General features: G+C 38.1%; 1 protein-coding gene across 1 annotated transcript in view; it reads left to right on the top strand.

The window, feature by feature from the left end:
- The window catches only part of LOC145993915 (uncharacterized), a 132,954-nt gene that overhangs the window by 92,776 nt on the left and 14,115 nt on the right, over nucleotides 1–26,063 (top strand). The window contains exons 10-13 of the mRNA XM_083129832.1: nucleotides 9,733–9,850; nucleotides 11,730–11,919; nucleotides 15,583–15,753; nucleotides 25,509–25,650. Coding sequence (XP_082985958.1) covers nucleotides 9,733–9,850; nucleotides 11,730–11,919; nucleotides 15,583–15,753; nucleotides 25,509–25,650 — 621 coding nt within the window. The remainder of the gene's footprint in view (nucleotides 1–9,732; nucleotides 9,851–11,729; nucleotides 11,920–15,582; nucleotides 15,754–25,508; nucleotides 25,651–26,063) is intronic.

Below are 26,063 nucleotides of genomic sequence, written 5' to 3' on the forward strand. Positions count from 1 at the left end.
CGAGTTGTATCATGACGGGTAGTTTACCTGTTAGTACGTTCTAGATGTTCCACATAACATGTTTAGTATCAGGGTTGCCCATCCCCCAATGCCTATGACAAACACGCCCCCCCAAAAAGTAGAACATTCCCCTTGCCCCCTCCCCCTTTATGCCGAATTATTTACTCAAATTATTTTGGTCAGACAAAATTTCGGAACAATATAATACAGACAATTTTAAGCAATATATGTTTATTTTAAGTACTTTAGGCTTTCATGTTTGCTCTTCCTTTCCAAACCGATTCTAAAGGCATAAGAGGTGGTGTTTCATTTCAACCCCATCGGCGCGATCACCCAGAGGTAGGTAGAAAAACTGTACATAATAACCATAACTAAAAATCAATAACAAGTCAAAGAAAAGATCCCCCCATTTTTGTGTGAAGATATATAGAATTGGTATCAAATCTTGTCATTTCATGAAACAAACGTGTCATGAATCCCCTCTGTGGGCACCCCTGTTTAGTATAGTACCATTTCAGACTTTGTGGAGGAGCCCAATGTTTGCGAAGAAATGTTACAGTTCGTCAATGCGGTTAGTGCGGCAGAAGGGGAATTTAACAAACATGAAGTTGCAGTGCATTTCGCGTTTTGTCCTGACACCGCAGCATCTGGGACAGACGGTAGATAGCCAGTTGGACAACCACAGGAGTGAATCACTCTCCCAACCTTGGTCGGAAGTAATGTTATACAGGGTGTATATAAACATGTGTCAGAAACTTTAGGGATTTATTTGTGACATTAAAACATAACAAAGAGTTTATATGAACATGGGTTCGCAAATCCTTCGTTAGGGAGGTATGACTGTAGTGACTCCTGGTTGTGTAATGTACCTCAAATGTGCATTTGTACTCACTTTCTCGTGTACAGTTGGGCATGGCATTTGTTTTTTTCTTTGTTCGATTGTCGTTTGTTCTGTTTTACACTAACTTCCATCACAACACATCACAACGATGTATTCAGTGTCTAGCAGATGGGAATGCGGACGTAGCACGTCAACGTTATGCTGAACGTTACCCTGGGAGGCAGTTACCTTGTGCACGAACGTTTGTACGACTACACCAACGCTTGCGAGAGAGAGGCACATTTGAGAAGAGACTTGCAGATGGTGGGAGACCATGCGATGTACGAACGCCTGAGTTTGAAGAACGGGTTCTTCGGACTGTGGATGAAACTCCATCAACCAGTACAAGGAACATTGCTAGAAGGGAAGGTGTTAATCACATGACGATCTGGAACATTCTGCATGAAAATCTTCTGTACCCGTATCATCTTCAACGGGTGCAAGGATTAAATGAGGCAGACTTTCAGCCACGAATAAATTTCTGTCAAGGTATGTTAGGGCAGTGTGCTGTGTTTCTGCAGTTCTTAGCATGTACCTTATTCACTGATGAGGCTGGCTTTTTACGTGATGGGATCTTCAATTATCATAACAATCACATCTGGGCTTCTGAAAACCCTCATGCAGTGCGACAAGACAAACATCAACAGAGGTTCAGCCTCAACGTGTGGGGTGGAATCATTCATGATCATCTCATTGGTCCCTACTTCTTTCCGCAACGTCTGACTGGACAAACGTATCTACAGTTTCTCAGACATGAGTTGTTGCATTTACTTGATGATGTACATCTAGACGTCATCCAACGAATGTGGTTTATGTACGATGGTGCTCCACCGCATTTTACACGGAGAGTTCGCCAGTTTCTCGATAACCAGTTTCCGAACAGATGGATTGGTCGCGGGGGATCCATTGCATGGCCTGTTCGATCGCCAGATTTAAACCCAATGGATTTATTTCCTTGGGGGACATTTAAAATCCTTGGTGTATTCAACTCCCGTACCCAATGTCGATGTTCTGAGGAAGCGTATCCAACATGGATTTGACCAAATACGGAACACACCAGGAGTTTTCCACAACGTACGGCAAAGTATGGAACGCAGGCTCAGGGAATGTATGGAAGCAGGAGGTGGTCACTTCAGCAATTTTTGTAAGTGGGAATGTGTTTGGTAAATGTATCATTTTTGTGCCATGAATATTAAATCCTTTGATACATGTAAATGTGTTTGTTCAATGTCTCCTTTTTGTGCCATGAATATTATTTCCTTTCATACCTCCCTAGCGAAAGATTTTCGGACCCATGTTCATATGAACTTTTTGTTATGTTTTGATGTCAAGAATAAATCCCTAAAGTTTCTGACACATGTTTTTATACACCCTGTATATGTATTAAAGAAACTTTGAATACGTACCCAATTTAGTGTTAACATGTTGCATATTTATTTTCATTTTATTATTTACGTCGCTCCATGTTACATATGAGTAAAACATATGATGTGCATGAAAGTTATGCATGTCATATGTACAAAAATAGTTATATTTGTCATGCATTTTCTGACTTTCAAAAATACAGTGTGTGTGCTTATTTTCAATTATTAGCTAATGTGAAATTGAACGCGTTGCAAAAATATTTGAAATCGTTTGTCCAACACAAATGATTTAGCACCGACTTCTCCCCTTTTTTGCGTGATTTACGAGGATAATAATGTCTTTGATACTACTACTGCTACTATTACTGTACTACTACTACTAATAATAATATGTGACTATTAAATTTATTATTGTTATTGGCACGTTTATGCTGGTACTTTCCCTTCCTACAAAAATTCGTGGTTGCGCCTCTGCTAAAACATGCAAGCATATTTCATGCTTCTTTATTTTCAACATCGCACCCCCTAAATTTTATTCCGCACCTCCTCAGCACCACCAGATGATTAATCCTGCGGCCACTGCACCCACATATATTTATTTTACTTTTATTTTGAGAACATTCGTGTGTAAATCGACTCTCTATTTTGATTGCGATTGTGTGAAGACGATATTTTAATTAGTCTGGGATAGTGGAAGCAGATCAAGACTTAACGTGTAGGTTGTCGGGTAAACGAGTTAGTATATCAGATTATTTTAGACAAGACACTAAAAAGTCTAAACTTGATAATGCCATATATATAACTCACTCTGATGGCAGTGTAGTTGAGTTTGAAGTTACTTCACCAGTTGAAGTTGAATGTGATTTAGAAGACATATCGAAAGGGGGGGGGCGGGGGTGTATCGGTAAGTGATTCTGCTGTTTCAAACTCTCTTACCAGTGATATTGCCGAAGCTCCAAATGAACTTCCACAACAGCCTGTATTAACGCATTTTCCTCAGAAAACATTTGACAATATAAAGAGAAGCTTCCAGGCTGATTGGTATAAGTATTTTAAATGGTAGGAATACATTGTTCAAGCTGATGCAGCCTTTTGTTTTCCACGTAGATTATTTAGAACTGAAAGCAAACATGGGATAGACACATTCACAAAAATTGACTTGCTTTCAAAAACATGAGAAGAGTCAGGCTCATAATGCTGTGCAGAATTCGTAGGAGTCATATATTAAAATCGTTACTGGCCATACCCGGAAAACATATCCTAAGCGTTTCACAACTCCCGAGAGCACTATAAAAGCGGTTAACAACCTGCCTCAGGAGGAGAAGCCCAAGGAATATAGGAGAAGCCAACGAGAACGCCAAGGATCGAGATCGTGTCGCGAGAGCTATACGCGGTGAATGGACTACAGTGCCGCCCAGAAGCCATGGGGTCCAAGCCGGGGCCTGTCCAGGCCAGCCTGCGGGACCAGCGTCCAGCGTCATGGAGTGGATGTAAACAGATGCACATGACTAGAGAGAAACTCATGTTTGCTGTTCCAAAGTAGAAGAATAAAGAGCAGTTGCCAAATGATTGCCATTTACCTATGCTTCTAAACTAATGCTGGGGGGGGGGGTATTTCATTTGGCTTATCTACAAACAAACCAAAGTCAGAAGTATTAAATCAAGGCGGAACTTCGGCACAAGTCATATTCGTTTTTTTACATTTACTTCGATCTTACAGTGGATGGAGCATAGCACACTTCAGTGTAGTACAGCATTTTAAATAGCTCCAGGTCGGAAGGGGAGGTTCCAGCAAATTCTTTGGTAGCATAAGCATTCATATGTAGTATCCCCCAAAAGGATATACAGTTGCAACAATAAGGAGAAATGTCTCCTTTACCTCTCCCGAAACAAGTAGACACGCACACGGATTTACAAAGAAAAAGAATCAAAATCTAACCAACAAATAATACCACCCTGCTTCTGTCACTGGAACTAGTTTCTTCTTTATGATGTTGGTGATTGGTGGGATGGTGGTTTCCTTGATTTTTGCAACGATTATAGTTTCCAGTTATTAGATGTCTGTGACGCAACTCCAATATATGCAAGTAATATACACACTAAGCTCAAATATGCACCAATACCTCAAATATGCATCTATATGCACTATAAAACTTTGCCAGAGCGTTCCAAGTGGGGTTCGGGCCGCCACTGGGGTTCGGGCCGCCACTGGGGTTCGGGCCGCCCGACTTTCCCACTGTGTTGTCGAAGGCTTACAAACTGTTGGATTGCAGTATGGCCCACGAGTTACTGGTGAAATAACGCAATTTCTTCAAAATTTCATATTGAACGTAATTGCTTAGGATATCAGATGTACGGAATTTCATCGGCAAATTCATGAACTTCAGTGTGAGGTTGTCCGCTTGTCGATATTAATTACACAAAACGAATGGAAGCATGTAACATTTTCCACAATTCTGGCAAAATTATTCACTGGAACACACAGAACTTTCTATAAATTCTATTAAGATTGATTGATTGATTGATTTAGTTTATTTTACTTCGCGTTTTGTGCCTCTTGGCTAATTTGCGAAGATGGGGATGAGTGATGAAATGATGAAATTGATGAATGGACATTCACAAACAACCAAGCCCGACCGGGATTCGAACCCGGGACCCTTGGCGTCGCAGCGCGATGTGCTAACCACTCGGCCACAGGGTCGGGCAAATTCTATTAAGATAATATATATATATATATAAAAATTATGCAAAGGGGGTCATATGAAATCATTCTATTTCGAACTTACTCAGCTGAAATACAAGTTCATCAAAAGTGTCGTCCAAAACTCTGCTTTCAAAGAAATAAAGATATACAGCGTGTCCCACTTATACGTATAATAAAAGAAAAATTCATAACTTCTAAACAAACTGTCAGAATAATGTGATTGTTGTTTCATTTTAAAGAATGACTTAGAATCTTTTTAGCAACACATTCAGTGATAGTTGCGCATGCGCAGTAGCCAGAATGTCTTCAAACTGATATTATCAGTTTCTCAGTAGCCATTCGTCATGTGGTCGCCACAAGAAAAGGTGTTTTGTGTTTTAACGTTGTCTGAAGTGAAGTATGTGACACTTGTGCACAGACGATTTCGTGCCCGTTATGGTTTAGGTGCGAAAGAAGTAGTTCCATCGTACATTTCAATAAAGAAATGGGAAAAACAGTTACGCGAAACCGGTTTATTTCTCAAATCTCGTTAGAGACTTCCTGGACGAGCATTTCAATGGAAAATGGATAGGAAGAGGTTCGAATTTTTTTGATTGGCCCCCACGGTCACCAGACTTCACTGTGTGTGATTTTTTCTTGTGGATGTGTGTTAAGGACAAAGTTTTATGTACACCGGTTAGAGATTTGCAAGACTAGCGTGAAAGAATTGTGGTTGCAGTAAGCAACATTACCCCGCACATGCTTCAAAACGTGTGGCTTGAGGCTGACAACCGTTTTGACATATATCGTGCCACTAACAGTTCACATGTGGAAGTGCGCTAGTTTTCTTGATTTGTAAGAAAAATTCTGAGTTGTTACATGTTTGTACAAAGTTTGAACAAAAAATATTGGTAAATAAAAAGGTTGTGATTTTTTCTTTTATTTTATGTATAAGCGGGACACGCTGTATTATATACGAGTAGTATTTGGAAAATGCAGAGTTACATAACCGTAAAGAGAATACTTTAAGCCAGCGGCGGCTCAAAGGGCAAAGCCACCGTGCCATGACACTACCCTCAGAAGAAACGCATAACTCGCCAAAGTGTTGTTAAAATAATACATTTCTAATTTTGCAGAAAAGGAGATTCAAATCGCGCAATCGGTCAAGTTCGTGGTGGAAAGACTTGGGTCAAGCTGACAGCGGCCCAACCTCCACGCAGCATGGCCAGCTCTTTCGTACCCTTGCGAGGCAACGGTCCGAGCCGTCCAAGAGCTGGCCTAACCATGTTGACAGACAGTTGACCCACGTGCGTAGGGATGAAGAAATCTCAGCGGGAAACATGGTTGTGGGGCGCGATGGGGGGGGGGGGGGGGCGGTAGCCATGCTGGTTATAAGTAGGGAGCGGATTTATATGCACTAGAAGAGGCCAAAATATGCATTTAAAATATGGACAATAAATTTTGGAAAGGTGTCGTATAAACTGTTTATTATGATGTATATGTGCTTTATGACTGCAGTAATACCCTCTCACTTCTCAGGGGACATGCAACTGCCCACATAATTCCAAGATGTGAAGCAATTCAAGCCTATTGACCCGTATTTCCGGCGTAGTTGCCTAATATAAATGCTATTTTTGAGGATAAAGACTATTTACAAAGCCGAAAATAATGACTGTATGTTGGGACTTATTTACGGTTTTTATCCCAAATAACAGAATCATGCACTAGTAAAAATACCCTCCATTAGATGCGACATTAGTAAAAGAAATTAATAAAGTTACACAGAAACCCACAGAACTAGTTGGCCTTACTGTGTATAAAGTGGACTTTAAACACCAACTCACACTACTGTAATATACTTATACATAGGGATTAAATACATGGACAAAAGGTGGTAATAGTCAAATAATTTTCAATGCTGTGGTATGTTCTGATTCCATTCCGGAAAAATGCCAAAAATTCGAAGAATGAAATAGTACCTTCCTGTGATAGAAAAGGACTCCAAACGTTGAGAACGCTGTGCTTAGACCATCATAGTGTTAACAGCGGAATCGTGGCCATGACAGATGGCGAGAAGTTGATGTGTTTGAAAAAACAGTGTAAATTTCCATGTGAACCACAATAAAGTATTCTAGATACCTTAGATATTAAATTTCTCGTAAAAATGCTCAGAGTAGACTTGGCATTAAACCACTGTGGCATCATCATCGTCACATCTATTAACTGTCGAAGCAATCTTTAGTTCTTCAGTATTACAAATTTCTAACTATCGTCCGCCCACAGCAAGCATGGAGTGGATGTAAACAGATGCACATGTCTAGAGAGAAACTCATGTTTGCTGTTCCAAAGTAGAAGAATAAAGAGCAGTTGCCAAATGATTGCCATTTACCTATGCTTCTAAACTAATGCTGGGGGGGGGGGGGGTATTTCATTTGGCTTATCTACAAACAAACCAAAGTCAGAAGTATTAAATCAAGGCGGAACTTCGGCACAAGTCATATTCGTTTTTTTACATTTACTTCGATCTTACAGTGGATGGAGCATAGCACACTTCAGTGTAGTACAGCATTTTAAATAGCTCCAGGTCGGAAGGGGAGGTTCCAGCAAATTCTTTGGTAGCATAAGCATTCATATGTAGTATCCCCCAAAAGGATATACAGTTGCAACAATAAGGAGAAATGTCTCCTTTACCTCTCCCGAAACAAGTAGACACGCACACGGATTTACAAAGAAAAAGAATCAAAATCTAACCAACAAATAATGCCACCCTGCTTCTGTCACTGGAACTAGTTTCTTCTTTATGATGTTGGTGATTGGTGGGATGGTGGTTTCCTTGATTTTTGCAACGATTATAGTTTCCAGTTATTAGATGTCTGTGACGCAACTCCAATATATGCAAGTAATATACACACTAAGCTCAAATATGCACCAATACCTCAAATATGCATCTATATGCACTATAAAACTTTGCCAGAGCGTTCCAAGTGAAGTGAAACGATGAATTCGTTGAAAGTATATGAATTTTCTCCAAGGGAAAAAATATGCAAATATGCAAAAATCCGTCCCCTAGTTATAAGACACCAGCCGAGCCAGTTTTCGCTTGGCACGACGAGGGACATAGTTGCCGCCTTTAGAGACAAGTCGCTAAATATGACTGATTTGTAAGAACCGTTTGGAAGTAATTCTTGAGAAAGGAACTATGTACTTTTCCGCCTGCTATTGGAAAAACAAACGTAGTATTTATCCAAAGTTAAATGAATATTTAGATATAAGATAGATGTGTCTAAAGGGCCATCCAGACTTTAATATTTTTTAAATAGTAAAAATTATATGCGAGTTTCCTTTGACATTCCGAAAATTTCGTTTACAACAAATGTCCAGGGTATTCTCGATGTCCAGTCGGAGTACGTGTGCATGGGGGAGGAGAAGGTGAGAGAATTTGTTTTACCTTCCTCTTGTAATTGTTGTGTTTTTAGGTAAGTGTCCTGTAGTGTATAATAGGTTAGCCTACTGAGTGAAGAAGATTCGGATTAGTGCGACACACTGTTTTCCACGTTACCAAACGAGGATAAATTAAAAGTTAAACATCTTGGACAGTGGCGCAACCACAAGGAGAGGGCGGGAGAGCGGTCCATTGCTGAGGTTTTTTTTTCGATTTCTTGATCACGTTGGCACTACCCATCAAAGAGGCCGCCAGCCGCCACTGCTTCAAGGTGTCCCCTCCCGTTCATATGAACAGAGAAGCATGAAGTCAAGAATCAGTAATATGAAATAGATTTAGGACCCAAGTTTCCGTCTGGATGAAGTAGAAGAAATACGATATAATGATATAATAATGAAAGAGAACAGAAATTTTCAATTTTTCCAAAGAGTTCGAAAGATTTCAAAAGTTATAATATAATTATTTAAAGTAATACGAAGTAAACTTGACTTCTCCGATGGTGCAGTGGTAACGTCGTTGCCTTGTAATCAAGGGGTCCCGGGTTCGATACCCGGTGGAGAGACATAGTGGTTCGGATTCCACTTTAAACTGTAGGTCCAGTCCCGATTAGTCTTACTGTGCATAAAGTGAAATTAAAACACCAACTAAAACAAACAAAAAAAAACGAAGTAAACTATCATATGCCAGTGTGAAGGCACTATTGGCAAAGTAGTAGGGTGACAATAATTTTTTTTTACCTCAAAACGGGATATCTCAAGGAGTTCAATTTACGTCCCCTCCCTTTTTCATGAAAAATTGGTTAGGCCTAATTATAATGCATTTACATAGTGATTCTGGTCACTTTTGATCAACCTTTGATGTTAGTCCTACGTTGAAGTTGAAAATCAGAATCTATTTATCAGAAGAACCAATCTTCTTGAGAACCACTTTATTCTTCACGAATCGTTCATAAAACTCCTCACATTTCTGACACACAATGCAGGGATTTGTCTTTTGAGCTTGTGTCAAGACGCAAGAATTTATAATCTTGTAGCAAGTCCATATTGGAACTCGCCCTTCTTGGCTATGGTTATTGATTAATCTACAGATACAAATACAAAGCAATACAACTCACGACGCGAGCTAACTTAAACAGTGAAATGCTGGCTGCTCGAACATTCTCGATGGCAATGGAACATTTGGATTATTATGAAGTGCTTGAAACGCAGTTCTGGGATAAACGGGACGTATGGTTACCCCACAAAGTAGCTGTTTTCACTAAATTAATTTAAAATATTTTCGTAATTTCAGTCGAAATTCTACATCAAACTATCTTTTCTGTTCTTTATTGTGTGTCTTGTGATTAATCTCTTATTTGCTTCAGGCCTAGAACGCTTGCTTCGCGACTCGAGGGCTGGCTGGGTGATGGCCACAAGCAACGAGTTCATCAGACTCTCTGTCGGAAAGAATGTTCTACTGGGAGAAGAGGCTGTCGACATCTGGTGAGTTTGTATTGACCAGTTCTCTTTCCCTTCATTTGGTGCAATAAAATATTTAATGTGCACCCCCCCTCCACCCACACACACAGTCCACATTTGTTTACGCACAGCGTGGAATTAATAAAGGGACAATCTAAAGGGAAAACCAATCTTTACCTCGTGAGTCGAATCCGGAAGCTTCAGTGGCAAAATCGTGAGTCGACCTCTGGGTGGCTAGGATGAATAATGAATGTTGAAATAGGTGGAGGGACTGGACATGCTGCAAGAAATGTCCATATGCTACTCAGGATCCGTGACGATCACAGACGAGCTGGTTGATCAGTCCGCCCTCATTCCTACCCGCCTCCCGGAGCGAACAAGAAATTAAATAAATGCTAATGTACGCCGAAAATAAAAATTGACTTGATTGACTCACTCAACTTAATTGTTATTGTTCTCTGTGGAACATATGAAATCTGGCCTCGTAACTGCTCTGGATTCGAATCTGGGATCTCCAAATAGCACCCAATGCTAACCACTGGTACGGTAGAAATACATACAAAGGAAATTCCACAGTAAAGGTTCAATGAAAATAATTACAGTGGATCGTCGATCATCGTCGTGGTATTTGACTGGGGTAAATGATTGCTAATTTTGCTTTAGTATTACCATGTAACTATATTTGTTTATTTATTTCACCTTATTTTCCATACCGAAGTTAAGGCTGTGGGGGTTTCTCTACCACTTAACCATCATTACATCTACATTTTGCATTGATACAAGCATACACAAAGAATGAAACTAAAACATTTTACAAACGGGTAACAAATATCGTGCATTTACAATAGAGAATAATTTGTTTTTGTTTCTTATTATAGTAGATTTCTGTATGTACGGTTGCACAAGTTTTCTGCATTTAGCACAGATCTATGGCTGATCTACATATATTGTCAACTTTGAGTTAGTGCCTGTACACCGTAAGAAGAATAAGTCTTTGGGGTCCACGTGCAGTCACGTATGAGCGAGCCACTGCGAAGGCCTTTCCACCCATTTGCCTGCGAACTGAGGCCATTGTCGAACTTTATCCTCATTACTAAAATTGCTGGTGTGGTAAGCATGCAGAGAGATATTGAATTTCCATTTGCCAATAAATTTCTGTACTTTTTAAGTTGACAGATGGCAAGAGCCCACCCCTCTTCACTGGTGCAAGTGTTTATAGGAGGCGCTATTTTTGAAATATCAAAAGTGACGTTTTGAAACACATTTTATTAGTATTGCAGCCTTGAGGTCGTTTTTTAAATAACAGTTGATACCTCATGTAAACTTCAGCTGTATACAGTATGCCCTACAATTTTTATTGGACTTTTAAGGTTTTCATTTGACTCTTGTATTATTTGTGTGACACAAAGGATGTGTCTAGTGCATTTTTTGGTCCCTCCTGATGGCATTGCTTTTGAAGGTGAATAATTTTCCGCAATCCTCACACAGAATTTACATTATTTTCCAATTCCTCACTTGACATTTCTCATTATTAATAATTTTCTGGACAAATGTTTGTTTTAATTGTCTCCGTCTGTAAGATATTCCTCCCACGTACACCTAGTATTTGACATAAATTTTCATTCTGGTGAATAACCTGAAAAGATACTAACACCCCTTCTTTAAAATTGACTAACCTCTAGGATAACGTCTGAACGTGAAGGAGTTGGTTTGCTGTTTGTTTCTTTTTTTTAAAAAAAAAAAGAGCGGTGGAATAAAGAAGGAAAAAGGCAGAGAGAGAGAGAGAGAGAGAGAGAGACAGAACGGTGAAATGCAACTAAAATACAAATATTGATGCATAGTTAAACGCACAAGCAATGTAAACGCTAACAGTGTTCTTCCTTCCCTTTTGTTCTCTTGTCAGGTTTAAGAAAGCGAACCACCGAATTTTGCACAACGAAGTAGAGAAGCTAAACTTAGAAGAGAAGAAGAAACTTGCGCAAAGATTGCTGAAAGACGTAGAAAGTGAAGAAAAGGTAGATCCAAACGTTCTAGACCATGAAACGGACTTCTACAACCCGTTCAACACATGCAAACCTAAGTGGCGAGATCAGGTACGTAGGCAGGGATAAATTAAAAGGTACATGGCGCATCATCCAAACAAACAAAAAGCTCCCACAATTGTGGAAGCCCCAAACTTCCAACATCTCACACAATTGCATAGTTACAGCATGCTATTATCAAAAATCCCGCCTATATTTCCGAGTATAATGCGTTCTATGTGGCACACCAAACACCTCTCGCTAACATCGTATTTTACATGTTGTTACTCGTTAGAATTATTCAGGCTCAGAATTTTCAAATTTTGTTAGAAATTAATTTGTGTTATACATAAAGAAATATAAAGTTTTATAGGAACCACAATACAGTACTTGAAGGATTCGGCACAAGATACTGCCAAGCCACATTTATTTTCACCATACGCTTGCAAATCGCTTGAAAGGAAAATTACATGAATTATGAAATTACTTTAATACATTATCAAGTCAGATTTTTTCTAGGGGTTGGAGTACAAGGTACGAGAGGTAGAATAAGTATCGAGTATAAAGGAGGATTTGTGAATTTGTGAACTTTAAAGGTGTTGTTTCTCAAAAGTAGGAAAATGTTACTTTGCGCTATTTGGTTTCGGCACCTATAATTAATGGAGCGTTCGCACATACCTGAAAAACCTGAAGAAGTTGGAAATCTCAGGGAATTTTGAAAAAAAAAATATGATGGAAATCTCAGAGAAAATCACCTCTTTGATGAATGAGTCACATTGTAGGACTCAAATCTACTCCTGCCTGTTGATAATAATAATAATAATACCAATTAGTAAATTTTAATAATTACAATTTAAGTAACTTGTTCTTAGGCTTCTTTGAAGATATAGGTTTTAGATATATATTTATTTTGTATTACATATCAATTGATACTGTGCAAATTTTTAAACTTCTGTATGGTATAAGTACGAAAATATTTACTCTATACATGATGTGTTTGAAATTTTATACAGTTTGAAAAAGTGTTGAAAGCTGTGACCTTAGTCCTTAGTTACAATGAGGGCCTCCCCGATGGCGCAGTGGTAGCGTCGTCGCCTTGTAATCAAGGGGTCCCGGGTTCGATACCCGGTGGAGGCACAAGTGGTTCGGATCCCACTTTAAACTGTAGGTCCAGTCCCGATTAGCCTTACTGTGCATAAAGTGGACTTAAGACAACAACATATCAAATCTTAGTTACAATGAGATGTCATTTTATTCTTGAATTAGTTTTGTTTTTGGTATCGGATATTGAATTCATACACTTACAAAATTCTTGCCGATAGTGATAAATTACTAATAAAAAATTCTACTGATATTGCAAATGTTCCCTGAAGAATATTGGTTGATTGAGTTGGTGTTTTTAGTCCACTTTCACAGTTTAAAGTTGGATCCGAACCACTATATGCCTCTACCGGGTATCGAACCCTGGACCCCTTCATTACAAGGCGACGACGATACCACTGCGCCATCAGGGAGGCCCCATGAAGAATATGAATAGTTCATTCGTCAAAGTAGTAAGATACTCTGTTGTGTGAACTGTGAAACGTATTTGAAGATTAGATTAGGATAAACTCAGGGAAAATACATTTAGAGTTCATGTGGGAAACCTGTAAAGAGTCACAAAGAAAGACATAATACAGTGGTAAGAACTATTTTTTTTTAATTTGATAAGAATAACAGTAAAGATAAGAACTCTTACTTAATTTTCTCAAAATAATTAAGCAGAAATAAGTAACGGCCTTTACGGATTGAAGAGATCCACGACGGAGGCAAAAAACAGTTCCCTTGCTTCATAGTAATCAGAAGCAGGGGAGACTGGGTATCTTTGGTACAAGTTCCTTCGTCATTTCTTCCTCGCTCCTGTTTTTGTTTGAACGTTCCCGTACGAAATACAATTGCAAGTAACGTATCTTGAACTTCATTTTCATTTAAACGTTTTTGTGAAAATACAGATTTCTGGCAGATAACACGTACTGTCACAATTTGCCCGAGATTATTGAAAGATGCCCTGAAAATTTCATGTCATATGAATTTACCGACGCTTCACTTAAGAAGAATTTTCGGAAGTGAAATACATTAATGTCTACACCAATTCCAAGCCCGAGCTGCATAAGCTGCGTAACAATGTCTTACAACCGACATACCTGTTTAAATGAAGAATTAAATGACAAAGGAACACAAAAAAATATGGATAGAACTTGGTGGGGTTGGAGATACACTTCTTGCAGGTCCGAATGAAGAAATCTGGACAACTCTGTCTGTTTTCACCTGTTAGCATCAATAAATATGTTCCTGTTTAATTGATACATACCACATATCCATGGATACACAGAGTTCCTTGAAATCGATATACTGCTATTTTCTCTCACTTGAATTTTAAATACGCTTTGCCCAGAAGCTGTGCTATATCGTACGGAGAGACAGGCCTTCCGTTTGACCTTAGCCACTGCCTGATTTCTTCAGCATAAAAATCTTTAAAGGATCCACAAAGCGCTTATCAAAGAGCTGCAGCTCGTGAGCCGATTGTGGTGGTAATTAAATAATTTTCACAAAATTTTGCTCTTGCCAGGTCGATTAATTAAATGTTTCGTGTATGACGCAACAGTACATCGCTTTAGGGAACCCAATTATTGACGTATGTCGGTTTAGGGAAAGACACCATCAAATTCGAGGTAGTTCCTTCAGATTCAGTAGATTTATGGTAAACAAAAATATTGATAGAAAATTATGAAAAAAGTATAATTTGATTGATTGATTTGCTTCATTTTACTTTGCTTTTGTGCTCTGTTACCGCGAAGTGGCAGGACTACTCGGCTGTGAAATAGGAGTGTCTTGGATTAAGAGCCCTGTGTCTGTTTTGGTGACTTTGCTCTACAGGTACATTTTATAATACATCTAATTCACAACTAAAATAGTGCATGTACGTATGTATGTTCTCTGAAATAACTTCCATGTAATAGCTTGTCTTTGTAACTTTAAGCCTATATCTCACCTTCTTCAGACGAACTCGTTAGAGAAAAGGAAGAAAACTTAAATACCGGGTGTTTCATAAATAATTGAGGGATCACACAAATTTATTGCAAGTAAACTATTGAACTTACTTTAATGAAACAAGTCCAGAACGATCGAAGAACGCAAACAGTTTGTGCGTGTATGTATTGTTAAACTGAGAGTTCATATCCCTGTCGCTAGGTGACAATCAAATCACCCAGAAATACTCACATCATTCACAGTCCCCAAAATCACCCCGTGTGACTTCTGTTTGTGGGTTTTTATGAAAGACAGGGTATTCGACTCACCTATGCCGCATGATATCGCAGCCGTAAGGGAGCGATAGCCACTACCGACAGACCCATATTGATGCGAGTGTGGCAAGAACTAGACTATCGTGCCGATGTGTGCCGTATCACCGGTGGTGTATACATTGAACATTTGTAGGTGTACGAAGTAACTGTAAGTTCTTCGTTCGTTCTGGACTGGTTGCATTAACGTAAGTTCAATACTTTATTTGCAATAAATTGTTGTAACCCCTCAATTATTTATGAAACACCTGGTATATGAGAACCACCCACAATAAGACGTAAGTAAGACATGTGTGTCCGGTTTTTAGAAAAAATGTCCTACAATTAAGGAATGAAACTCACGAATTAAGGAATTTGACGTCCTTCTAACACTACTTCATTTCGGTATTCACAGACAGTGGTGACGAAGGACGGAGCGACCCACCTGCCGGGCCTTCACCCCGAGGTGTCCCGAAACCTTCCTCTAGTGGAGCGGCGAGAACTGAGCAAGCGGACTGCAAGATTCGTCTTCGCTCTTCCAGATCTCTCGGACCACCTTGGAATGTACACGGGACAGTATCTTCAGGTAAAAATCTCACCAGTACGAAACTTTAATGTGTAACAATCTTCAAGATGATGCAATATACGTTTTGAACAAGTTTACGCCAGTCAAAATATTGGAAATAAGCGTGTTGAATTGTTTTGGACTCATACATTAATGAGTTGCAATCGACTTAGAGACTTCATTTTCACGACATTCCTAGTTACATCACTTTGTGTCAGTCTAGGATCTAAGAAGGCTCTACCCACACACGCATTCTTTCAGTCAGACGCAGTGGATCACATGGGAAATATGTTACAGGGTAATGTTACCTCCTTCATGCTGTCCTTTACAGGAAACCCAGGTTCGGAGATTAGAACCAAATATCGGGCGAGAATAAAAGTAGTTCTTTAGATGCTTCAAGGTCTGAACTCAAAGCAATGTTATAACCAGTATATCGAATCTAAAATTAATAAAAATAAACTCAAGAATTAGGACAACAAAATCCCAATGCTTCACATCGAATGATTTAATTATTTTATCGTTACCTTCGTTTGGGAGTATTTTTTCTTACGGAAAAGTAATATCGGGAAATAAATTTATAGTTATGTTTTTACAATCTAACGAAAGATCCATATCTTGGTATTACGAAAGGAACTACAGATGATTTACGTGGTTCGTTATCATCAATCAATCAGTCATTACGCTGCACTTTTACAAATTAAAACAATATAAAAGAGGAAGAAATAAGTTCCAGGTTGCAACAAAGTAGGCCTTCAACCCGTTGCCAAGGCACACGACGCACCAGCTCGGTCCCCTCGAAAGACCAAGACCGGGCGACGCTGCCTACAATTTCTCTTTAGTTTAAATGCCTCGAATAATTCTCAGTACCTTCGGGACATGAGATCCCGCATCCCAGAGTTCGGGTAAGGGTCTGCTTCTAAACTTGATCTTACATATCTGTGAAACCTAAACTCTATTCTCATGCACGATAACCACATTGATGCTTCACTTAACCATCATGACCGCACCCGCGTTCCACTGACCAGTGAGAAGCAGCACCTTGAGACTGACACACTTGTGGGTTAAGGCTCCTTCATACCGCGACGAAAACGCGCAGTGCAGACGTTCCGTTTTAAACAGATTTTTCAGTTACGAGCAAAGATAGGATCTCGGGGTTTGTTTTCTATCCTTCAGAAAATATGGCTGCGTAATTCCTACAAAGCAGAAATTTAAAAAAAGACCCTCCTTAATAAGTAAATTGGGCATAAAAATGGGGAAAACCGTAATTTTCACATGCAATTATCTCGGTAACCACACAAGCTTATGGAAAACTGTTTTGTTGGGGTCATGCAATGTTCATTGTACTTGGCATTAACATCATCACTGTAGAAGTCAGTTTTCCTATTTTGAGACTGTTTGAGAAAAACGAAACCCTTGCAATACGTAAAAGTGTCCCTGCACTGTGGCGACACCTCGTGCAGATAGTTAAAAGCGTTCTAAACTCCACCCACAATTGAACGCGGAGGGATACAACAAAATAGCTCGAAGACAAAACACGATCGCAAGAGACAGGGGGAAGTGTGCGTGCGTCAACTGGACGTGTTCAATTGCAAAATATGGGTGACGGCAGCAAGTGTGTTTGGCGTAAGATGTGGGCTCCGAGAAAATCGTCTGCTGCAGAAACAACAATGAAGTTTCAAGCGCTACAAAATCACCGGCAAAATAACTACAGAGACGTCCACCTATTGTGGAAGGGTTCAGAATGAAATATAAATAATACCTATCCGTTTACTACATCATCAAATGGGGAAGTATTTATCGCTTTCCATTAGACGTTTACATTGTACGTACGTAAACCAGTAACGTTATTTTGAGTAATTCAAGTAAACCGGTCTCCTTGGCAAATATTACGCTATAATACGTAGAACAAGTTAGCTGGGGGTCCGGACCTCCCCCGAAAGGATTATGAAGTACTAAAATTAAATAATGTAAATATACTCCTTTAGCAATTTTTGCATATTCGATGGATAATTTCCTCTGAACGCGTATTGGAAGGAACGGATTATAGCTATAAATATAATACGGCTTTGAAGTATAGCATCCGAAATACTTATCAATAGAGCCCGGAAGTTCAGGCATTTATTTTCGTTAAAATAGGCAGGCAAAAAGGCATTTATAATGTGGAAAATAGGCACTAAAAATGAAAAAAGGCAAAATAAACAAAAAAAAAGGCACATTTGGAAGTCGCTTACTTATACCTATAATTTCTGGCAAAATGTTAGATTCTACACTGGGAAGAGCATTTCAATTTTCACCAAATTCACGCACGTAACCATGTAACTTACCACTTAATGCACACTAAATTTCGGCATGATGACAAATACACGATCGTTTCCCTCCAAAGTGCAGAACTAAACTAAAGACAGAGAACTTGATTTTGGAATGCATGCAAAAGCCCTTGGGCATTAGTGCTGTTTCTTGTCAATAATGTGCAGATGTTCTGCAACAGGTTTTCAGCAGCCAATCATGCACAAGGAAATGTTAACGGAAAGCCAATATCCTAACTCAGCATGAAATACTTTCTCTCACACTTTTCTCCTTCAGCAATGTTGAAACATGCGTGAGTTCAATATTACTTAAATAAAGCGAAAATTATTCACATAATAAACGGAAGAAAAATAAATGCCAACAACGTTTTTTGGGAGAAAAATAATTTATATACACACTTTTTTTTTAAAAAAAATGGTCCAATTTCATTGAAAAAGGCAAAAAAAGGCATTATAATTAAAAATAGGCAGTGGGGTCCCAAATAGGCAAAATAGGCAAAATGAAAAGGCTTCTAAAACATTCGAAACAACATAAAAAACGTATATCCGGAAAAAAATTATCAATATATCCAGTAGATAAAAAGAGGCATTTTGCCAAACTTCCGGGCTCTAGCTAGAGCCCGGAAGTTCAGGCATTTATTTTCGTTAAAATAGGCAGGCAATAATGTGGAAAATAGGCACTAAAATGAAAAAAAGGCAAAATAAACCGAAAAAAGGCACATTTGGAAGTCGCTTACTTTTATATATAATTTCTGGCAACATGTTAAAATCTACATTTGGAAGAGCATTTCAATTTTCTCCCCGTCTTGATTGCACATAACTACAAGGTGTTTTTTTAAAGTTCTGAACATTCATTGATAGTAGTCTGTCAGAGAGAATGTTTTTCATACTAGAAAATGATCTTTCTACTTCGACGGAAGTTATTGGAGCATACATAAAACAAGCTAATGTAGCTGGACTCATTTCGGTAACAGCATTTTCACCTTTTAGAATATCACAAATTGTTTTCAGTTGTTTCAAGTCCTCATTTGCACTCACTACCCGTTTGCACTTTTCCGCAACAGCTGACCCCTTTTCTCCTGGCACTTCCATCATCTGCTGCATAGATTCCTCGTAGATTTTCATGGATGCTATAATTGTAATTGTCTCTGGCAATGCACCATAATGTGCAAAAATAAACTTGAATAGCACAGGAGTTCTTTCACTTCACGAATTGAAGCCGCTTCATTTTCTGGAAAAGCATCGATCACCTGACTGATTTTTTCAAGGTTGTTAGCATAATATATAGCTGCTGATATCCAGGTTCTCCATCTCGTCAAGACTGGTTGCGGAGGTAAACTAAGCTCAGGCGCAACTTCCTCAAATTTTCGGGTTCGAGAGGGAGATTTCAGGAATATCTTCTTTGTGTTCTAAATCAACCTGTCCACTTCAGCAGTCAATCATGCACAAGGAAATGTTTACCAAAAGGCAATATCCTAACTCAGCATGAAATACTTTTTTCTCACATTTTTCTCCTTCAGCAATGTTGAAACATGAGTGAGTTCAATATTACTTAAATAAGGCGAAAATTATTCACATAACAAACGGAAGAAAAATAAATGCCAACAACGTTTTCTGGGAGAAAAATAATTTATATACACATTTTTTTTTAAAAAAAAATTGTCAAATTTCATTGAAAAAGGCAAAAAAGGCATTATAATTAAAAATAGGCAGTGAGGTCCCAAATAGGCAAAATAGGCAAAATGAAAAGGCTTCTAAAACATTCGAGACAACATAAGAAAGGTATATCCGGAAAAAAATTATCAATATATGCAGTAGATAAAAAGAGTCATTTTGCCAAACTTCCGGGCTCTACTATCAAGTACAATTATTTTTACTCTGAATATATTGGAAGGCAATCATTAGGATTGACATCATACGGCTTTGAAAGACCCCCTGGACCCCCTTCCCCAAACGAAAAGATTACCAAGTAATAAAATTATAACAATACTCGTTTAGCATTAGTGAATTTATTGGAAGGCAAGGATTATATTGGGATCGTACGGCTTTGAATGATATTACAAAAGAAGGTTTATGCATACTACAACTCATAACAATATGTATACAATATTAATCAGAAACTTCACTTTATCTAACATTTATTTCGTTATGCAATAGTATTCAATTCTTCTTCTATTTGACATTAATTTCTAAACGAGGTAACTTTTGTATGTAACGTATGTACTGTTTGTGGCATAGTTGGAGGTGGATATTTCTGTGAGGCCTACACATAATGTACAGTAACAGATTTCACTTTTGTAAGTGTTTAGAGGCTAATTTCTTCATGAATTTGATCGTATTTATGTATTGCAATGCACAGGAGGCGTTTTGTATAGCAACAGAGAATATGTTTACCTTTGAGACTGATTTTGTCATATAAATTGTTCGTAAAGTATCCAGTTATTGTGAGAGTTTCGTTGTCATGTATTTGTTCTTATTGTATTACATAGTGTATCTACGTGCACTGCTGTTCATGAATTTTTAAGAAGCTCATTTTTTGTGTCCGTATATGATTTTTTTGTAGCCCACTAATTTTTTTACCTGTTTGTCAGAATTGTTTTCTTTTCTTGTTATTTGTACTTCAAATAAGCAACAATTGGAATAGTATACAGGGTGGCCAGACTCAATTTGGCACTTTTGGAACATTAGTAACCAATAAATCCAACAGCACACGGAAAAATTGGAAAGTACATTTTGTTGTCGATAGATGGCTGCATCATACGGTATGCTGTGAACGAGGTTGATCGCTGGATTGGCCGTCGAGGGCCTGTGGAGTGGCCAGCCCGATCACCCGACATCAACCCACCAGACTTCTTCCTTTGGGGTTACCTCAAACACAAGATGTACGCTAATCCCATAGACAGTGAGCAACATATGCGTGAGGTGATTGTTCAGGAGTAAGGCGTGTGAAAACGTTGCTTTGCGTCTACAAGCCTGTGTTGACTTAGATGGTGCTCAGGTCGACCACTATCTTGAAAATCAATGACTTATGTGTATGTGATTCCATTTTTGTAAAAATTTTGTAGCCATTGGAATTGTTACCATTTGTCAATAAAAATAAAATAAAGAAAAAATAAAAATAACATCTAATCAAAAACTGCCTAATTGAGTCTGGCCCACCCGGTATATATATACATAAGAAACTGTTACTTAAGCAAGAAAAATAAATGTACCTCGAGAAAAACCAGTCTACTCCGTTCCCTGCGGTGTAGATGGCAATGTATGTTCTCATCATCCCATGCATTACTCTTCACCACGAAATAAACTTTATCTGCAGATAATAATACAGAAAGACTACTAATTCAGTAACGCACAACTTTGCTCTTCCAGTGTGGGCGTTGTAAAAGCAAAGTTGTAAAACTACAATTTTAGCATACGTGTAGTTAATTGTACATGATCAGAATGATATATGTATATCTTATGGAACACTGTCCATTCAATGAACCTGTTGTGATCACTGACTGGGCAAACTGAAGAAATGTTTAATTCGTGCTCTGTTTTAAACTAATTAGTGTCACATCCAGCGAAAATATAAACAGTTCATACTTCTAGATTACTATTGTTAATAAATGTTATAATAAAAACAATGTATTGCCGGCCCGCGTGGCGGAGTGGTTAGCACATCGCGCTACGACGCCAGGGGTCCTGGGCTGGAATCCTGGCCTGGGCATGGTTGTATGTGAGTGTTCATTCGTCAATTTCATCATATCATCACTCATCACCATCTTCGCAAATTAGCCAAAAGTGGCACAAAAAGCAAAGAAAAATAAAGCAAATCAATCAATCAATCAAAAAACAATGTATTGTTATTATTACTATAAATTCCAAAATCTAAACAATCTTCAAACACCTCGCGACAAAATTCTGCTTAAGCCAATTATAGTTACAAAAATTGTAATTTCTATTTATGAACTGTAGGTACAAAATAGGAATAGTTTTTGGTTTTCCTTTCATTGCTCTTTATGGAAGATTAAAAAGAGAAAGAGAGAGAGAGAAAGTGCCTTTTCCCCTCCCTGCCTCTCCCACATAATGATATATCCAAGATTCAAGACATGAAAGTGCGGCTGTGTTTACTATCTTCCATTTCATAAATGTTTGAGAATCTTTTGTCATCAAATTACGGTTTTACTATCCATGAAAAATTCGTTACGTGTTAAAAGAACGATAATTCATGTTTGCTTTCTTCGCTCGCCTGCGCGCCAGATGGTCAACTGCTTCACAACAAACAAATTTTCGTCCTTCCACCCTTGCAAGCGATTGTTTTGTTTCCCCTCAGGTACACACCCCACCCCAACTTCTCTCCTGTAAGCCGTGAACAGTAAACAGTGAATGCCTACCTTCAACTATCTCATATGAAGATCCGTTTCCATGTGTAGGTAATCTTTTATACTTTTTAAAAATAATTTCGCTGTTTCTTTGACATAACTTGTGAAGACTGCCAATCTCGTAACGTACTCTGTTACGTCAGAGATACGTTATAGAGTAAGCCACACAAAAACCAACCCACATGGCCCTCCTTTTTTTCCTTCTTCCTCAGATTCGACTTTCGTCAAATGTATGAAGGAGCCTTAATAGGGCCTCCACTCCACTGACCAGTGAGGGCGGGACACCCCGTCAGACCAGAAGCTTGCCAGTAAACCCAATTAGTATATATATAATCCTATTTTAATTTTCATAGAAACTACACTTTATCAATTACTGAATTTACTTACATCTCAATTCCAAAAGTAACCATCACCGAAAATAACACAAAGAAGATTCTTATTTTTTTTACATTAATTGAAGATTTTGCAGATCTTCAGCATAGTTGGAGTAAAAAGAAAATTAAAATTATACAAACTTCTGGTCATGTTAAAATGCAAACAAAAATACTTAACATTCAGTTATCTGGTAAGAAGCTTGATACTAAATAACCATAAAGCCAAGAGCACTCTCTTTTCTGCTACATATCCTAATGCATTCAAGATTTAGACAACAGCAACTTGGTTTCAACAACTGCGTAATAATTTAACAACTGGTATCCAAAATTTTACCAGAACAGAATATATTAATATGTTATTAGTCATATAAATTCTATATTCCTGCTTCTGTTTTTTTGGAATTCAAGAGGTGTACTACCAACATCAGGGTCTACCTCAAAACATTCATAATACAATAACAGGGGAACCATTCTCTACCCTTTATAAAAGCCACTTCGGCCACATGTCCGCGTGGAATTCTCTTAACATAATAGGGGAACAAATGTCTACCCTTTATAAACGCCGCCGGCTACTCATATCATAAAAGCAGAACAATAGACCATCACTTAAGGAATTGTAAAAAATATATTCGGCCTATAACTTAATTTAGCTATTACAATAATTTCTACAGCAACCAACCAATAAATGAAACCATTAACTTTATCCCAATGTCGCAAGTATTCAGACTCCGAACGGATATGTATCCTATATTCTCAAAGATATTAAAGTACACCTTCTGACCAGAAGCGTGCTCTCGGATTAAAACAACTAAGAATAAAATTTAATAATAGAACCTCCTGACCAGGAGAATTCCGAATGATTTAGAGTATAAAAAAAAATAACTGGACGAGAAGATTGTATGACTTAAATGAACCTAGTTTATTTACCATGATTTAATATCAGAGTCACACTGACCAGTGCAAACCCCAGCTGAATTTATGATAGTTATTTATTCTTGATTATTTAGGTTATATATTTATATAAGAATTAATTATATACAAGCGCGCAAAATCCCTTTAGAGACTGTGCTGACCAACACTAGTCTCCAAAGGTAGCTTCCGGAAAACATCGGACATTGAGTAAGGGAGAGCTGACCAGCCACTCCCCACACAATGCCCGAAATCTCCCAGCTCTGGACCCTGACGCGCGAGGTGACTACCTTAGAAATCGGAAATGTAATAAAGAATCTTTTGCCAGTGGTATTTATACTCGCGGGATTGCGCAATTCTATCCCTTGAACAAAAGATTTGGGCATACTGAAAGTTATTTTTAGCCTAAACAATTTCCCCGTTGAAAAAGAGCATATCGAGAAACACAATGAAAGCTAAACTTACTTACAAAACCGCGCAGCGCCGAACGAAAAAGAACCCATTGTTGATAAGAAAGAAAAAGAATGCTAGCTTCAACTTGCTTTGCGTTCTTTTTCGCTTGGCAGAAACTGCGTTACAATTTTAACAAGAAGCAAAATATGCATATAAAAAGATTTGAACTCCTAAAGAATTTATACGAGGGCTGTCAAAAATAAAAATGAAGATCACGAAAATTCATCAAAATTTCTTGATAGTAACAAGGTAACTTCCAAGTTGCAAGTACTTTTGTACCCCTCCGTGAATATGAAAACCATCACATGAAATGAATATAGATGTGGCCAAATTTTTGTAGCGAAATTTAAAAAAGAATATGGAATTAAAAACCACTTTCATGGAGCTTATGTGCTATGTGCATATTTATACGATATTGGATACACATTACGCACTTGGCTATCGATGCAATTTTTGTATTCATTTCATAAATATTTGAAGCTTTCTACGCAATTTTCTTTTCTTAAGATTTTGCGTGCCAGTTTTCATGTTCTTATAGCTACTTAATTTTTTCACCTACATGTAGAGTAACTGTTTTCCCGAACAAACAAATCGACGAGAACCTCACAGGTTTTACTATACGCTGTACAGTGATCCAGAATGGTAAAAAATTGGAGGTAAAAATGTGGAGCTCACAATTTAATCCATAAAATATGCCAATGTGTACGATTAACGATTTTAAAGAAAAATGAACATTTCTGCTCTGCAGAATTGTTGGGAGAGGGCCTATTAAAAGACGCTTTGGAGCACATAATATGAAGCCAGTAATGATAATGATTATAATTAAAGAAGGAAAATTATTGTTAAACGCATCCTGGTGTTCAACATGAAACAAAGAACTCGCACCAAATTACTTTCAGGATAAATTACTTTCTTTTAGTGCATTTCCGAAACAGCAAATGGCATTTATAGACTCTTAAAAACTAAACTGTACTCCAGGAAGAGGAAGTGGTGACTTCAGAACTTCAATTACCTCTGCTGAGAGTAATGCGTATGTTCCGTGGAAGTTGCCAAATTGTTCACATTAGAATCAGATGACAGCAAAGTATATCCTCATATATCTTTTGTTCAGCTCATATATAATTGTTGGAAATACAGGCGAAAGCTTTGTGACTCGAGCAGTGCTAGATCTAGAAATCCTGCCCCCCCCGCAAAATTTTACCAAAGGCCCCCTCTACTTACCTTTTCTCTCTCTCTCTCTCTCTCTCTCTCTCTCTCTCACACACACACACAGACCCCCCCACACACACAGACCCCCCCACACACACACACACATATATATATATATATATATATATATATATATATATCAAATAAAGCCTCTTTTACAGGTTCGAGTTCAAGAGGGTTCCAGAAACCACCTAAGATATTTCTCTCCGGTGTCAAAACCAGATGATTTTGGTCGCCTGGAGTTGCTACTAAAATTCGAGAGCCATGGCTTCGTCTCCAACTTCTTCAGAAATCTCAAACCAGGTGAATAGTTTAGAATTGAATTCAAATTTTCCATAAAGAAAACGCAAAGAAAACTGGTTAACATATGATTAAGTGCTTGCCCACTAAATAAAATACATGTATATTTAATAGACGATTAACTTTGGAAAATATATTTTGTTGGCCAGTCCTCTAATTTGAAATTTAAGTCGAATTAAATGTTATATCTGCATTATTACTGCAACTATTCTTATTACAATTATTTTGTAAGTCTCCACTGTTACTAGATGACATTAGGCCTTTGTCTAAGAATTTGAGGAATACTAAGTTTTAAACTATCCTGTCTGCACTGTTTCTCAAACGTCTCATAATGAATTCTTCAGCATTGGTTTCAAAATTTTAAAAAATGTGCATCAAATTTTGCCGCAACCACATTCCCACATTCTTGGTTTCAT

Source organism: Lepisma saccharinum, chromosome 10, assembly GCF_977018435.1.
Source record: "Lepisma saccharinum chromosome 10, izLepSacc3.1, whole genome shotgun sequence".
Taxonomy (NCBI): Eukaryota; Metazoa; Arthropoda; class Insecta; order Zygentoma; family Lepismatidae; genus Lepisma; species Lepisma saccharinum.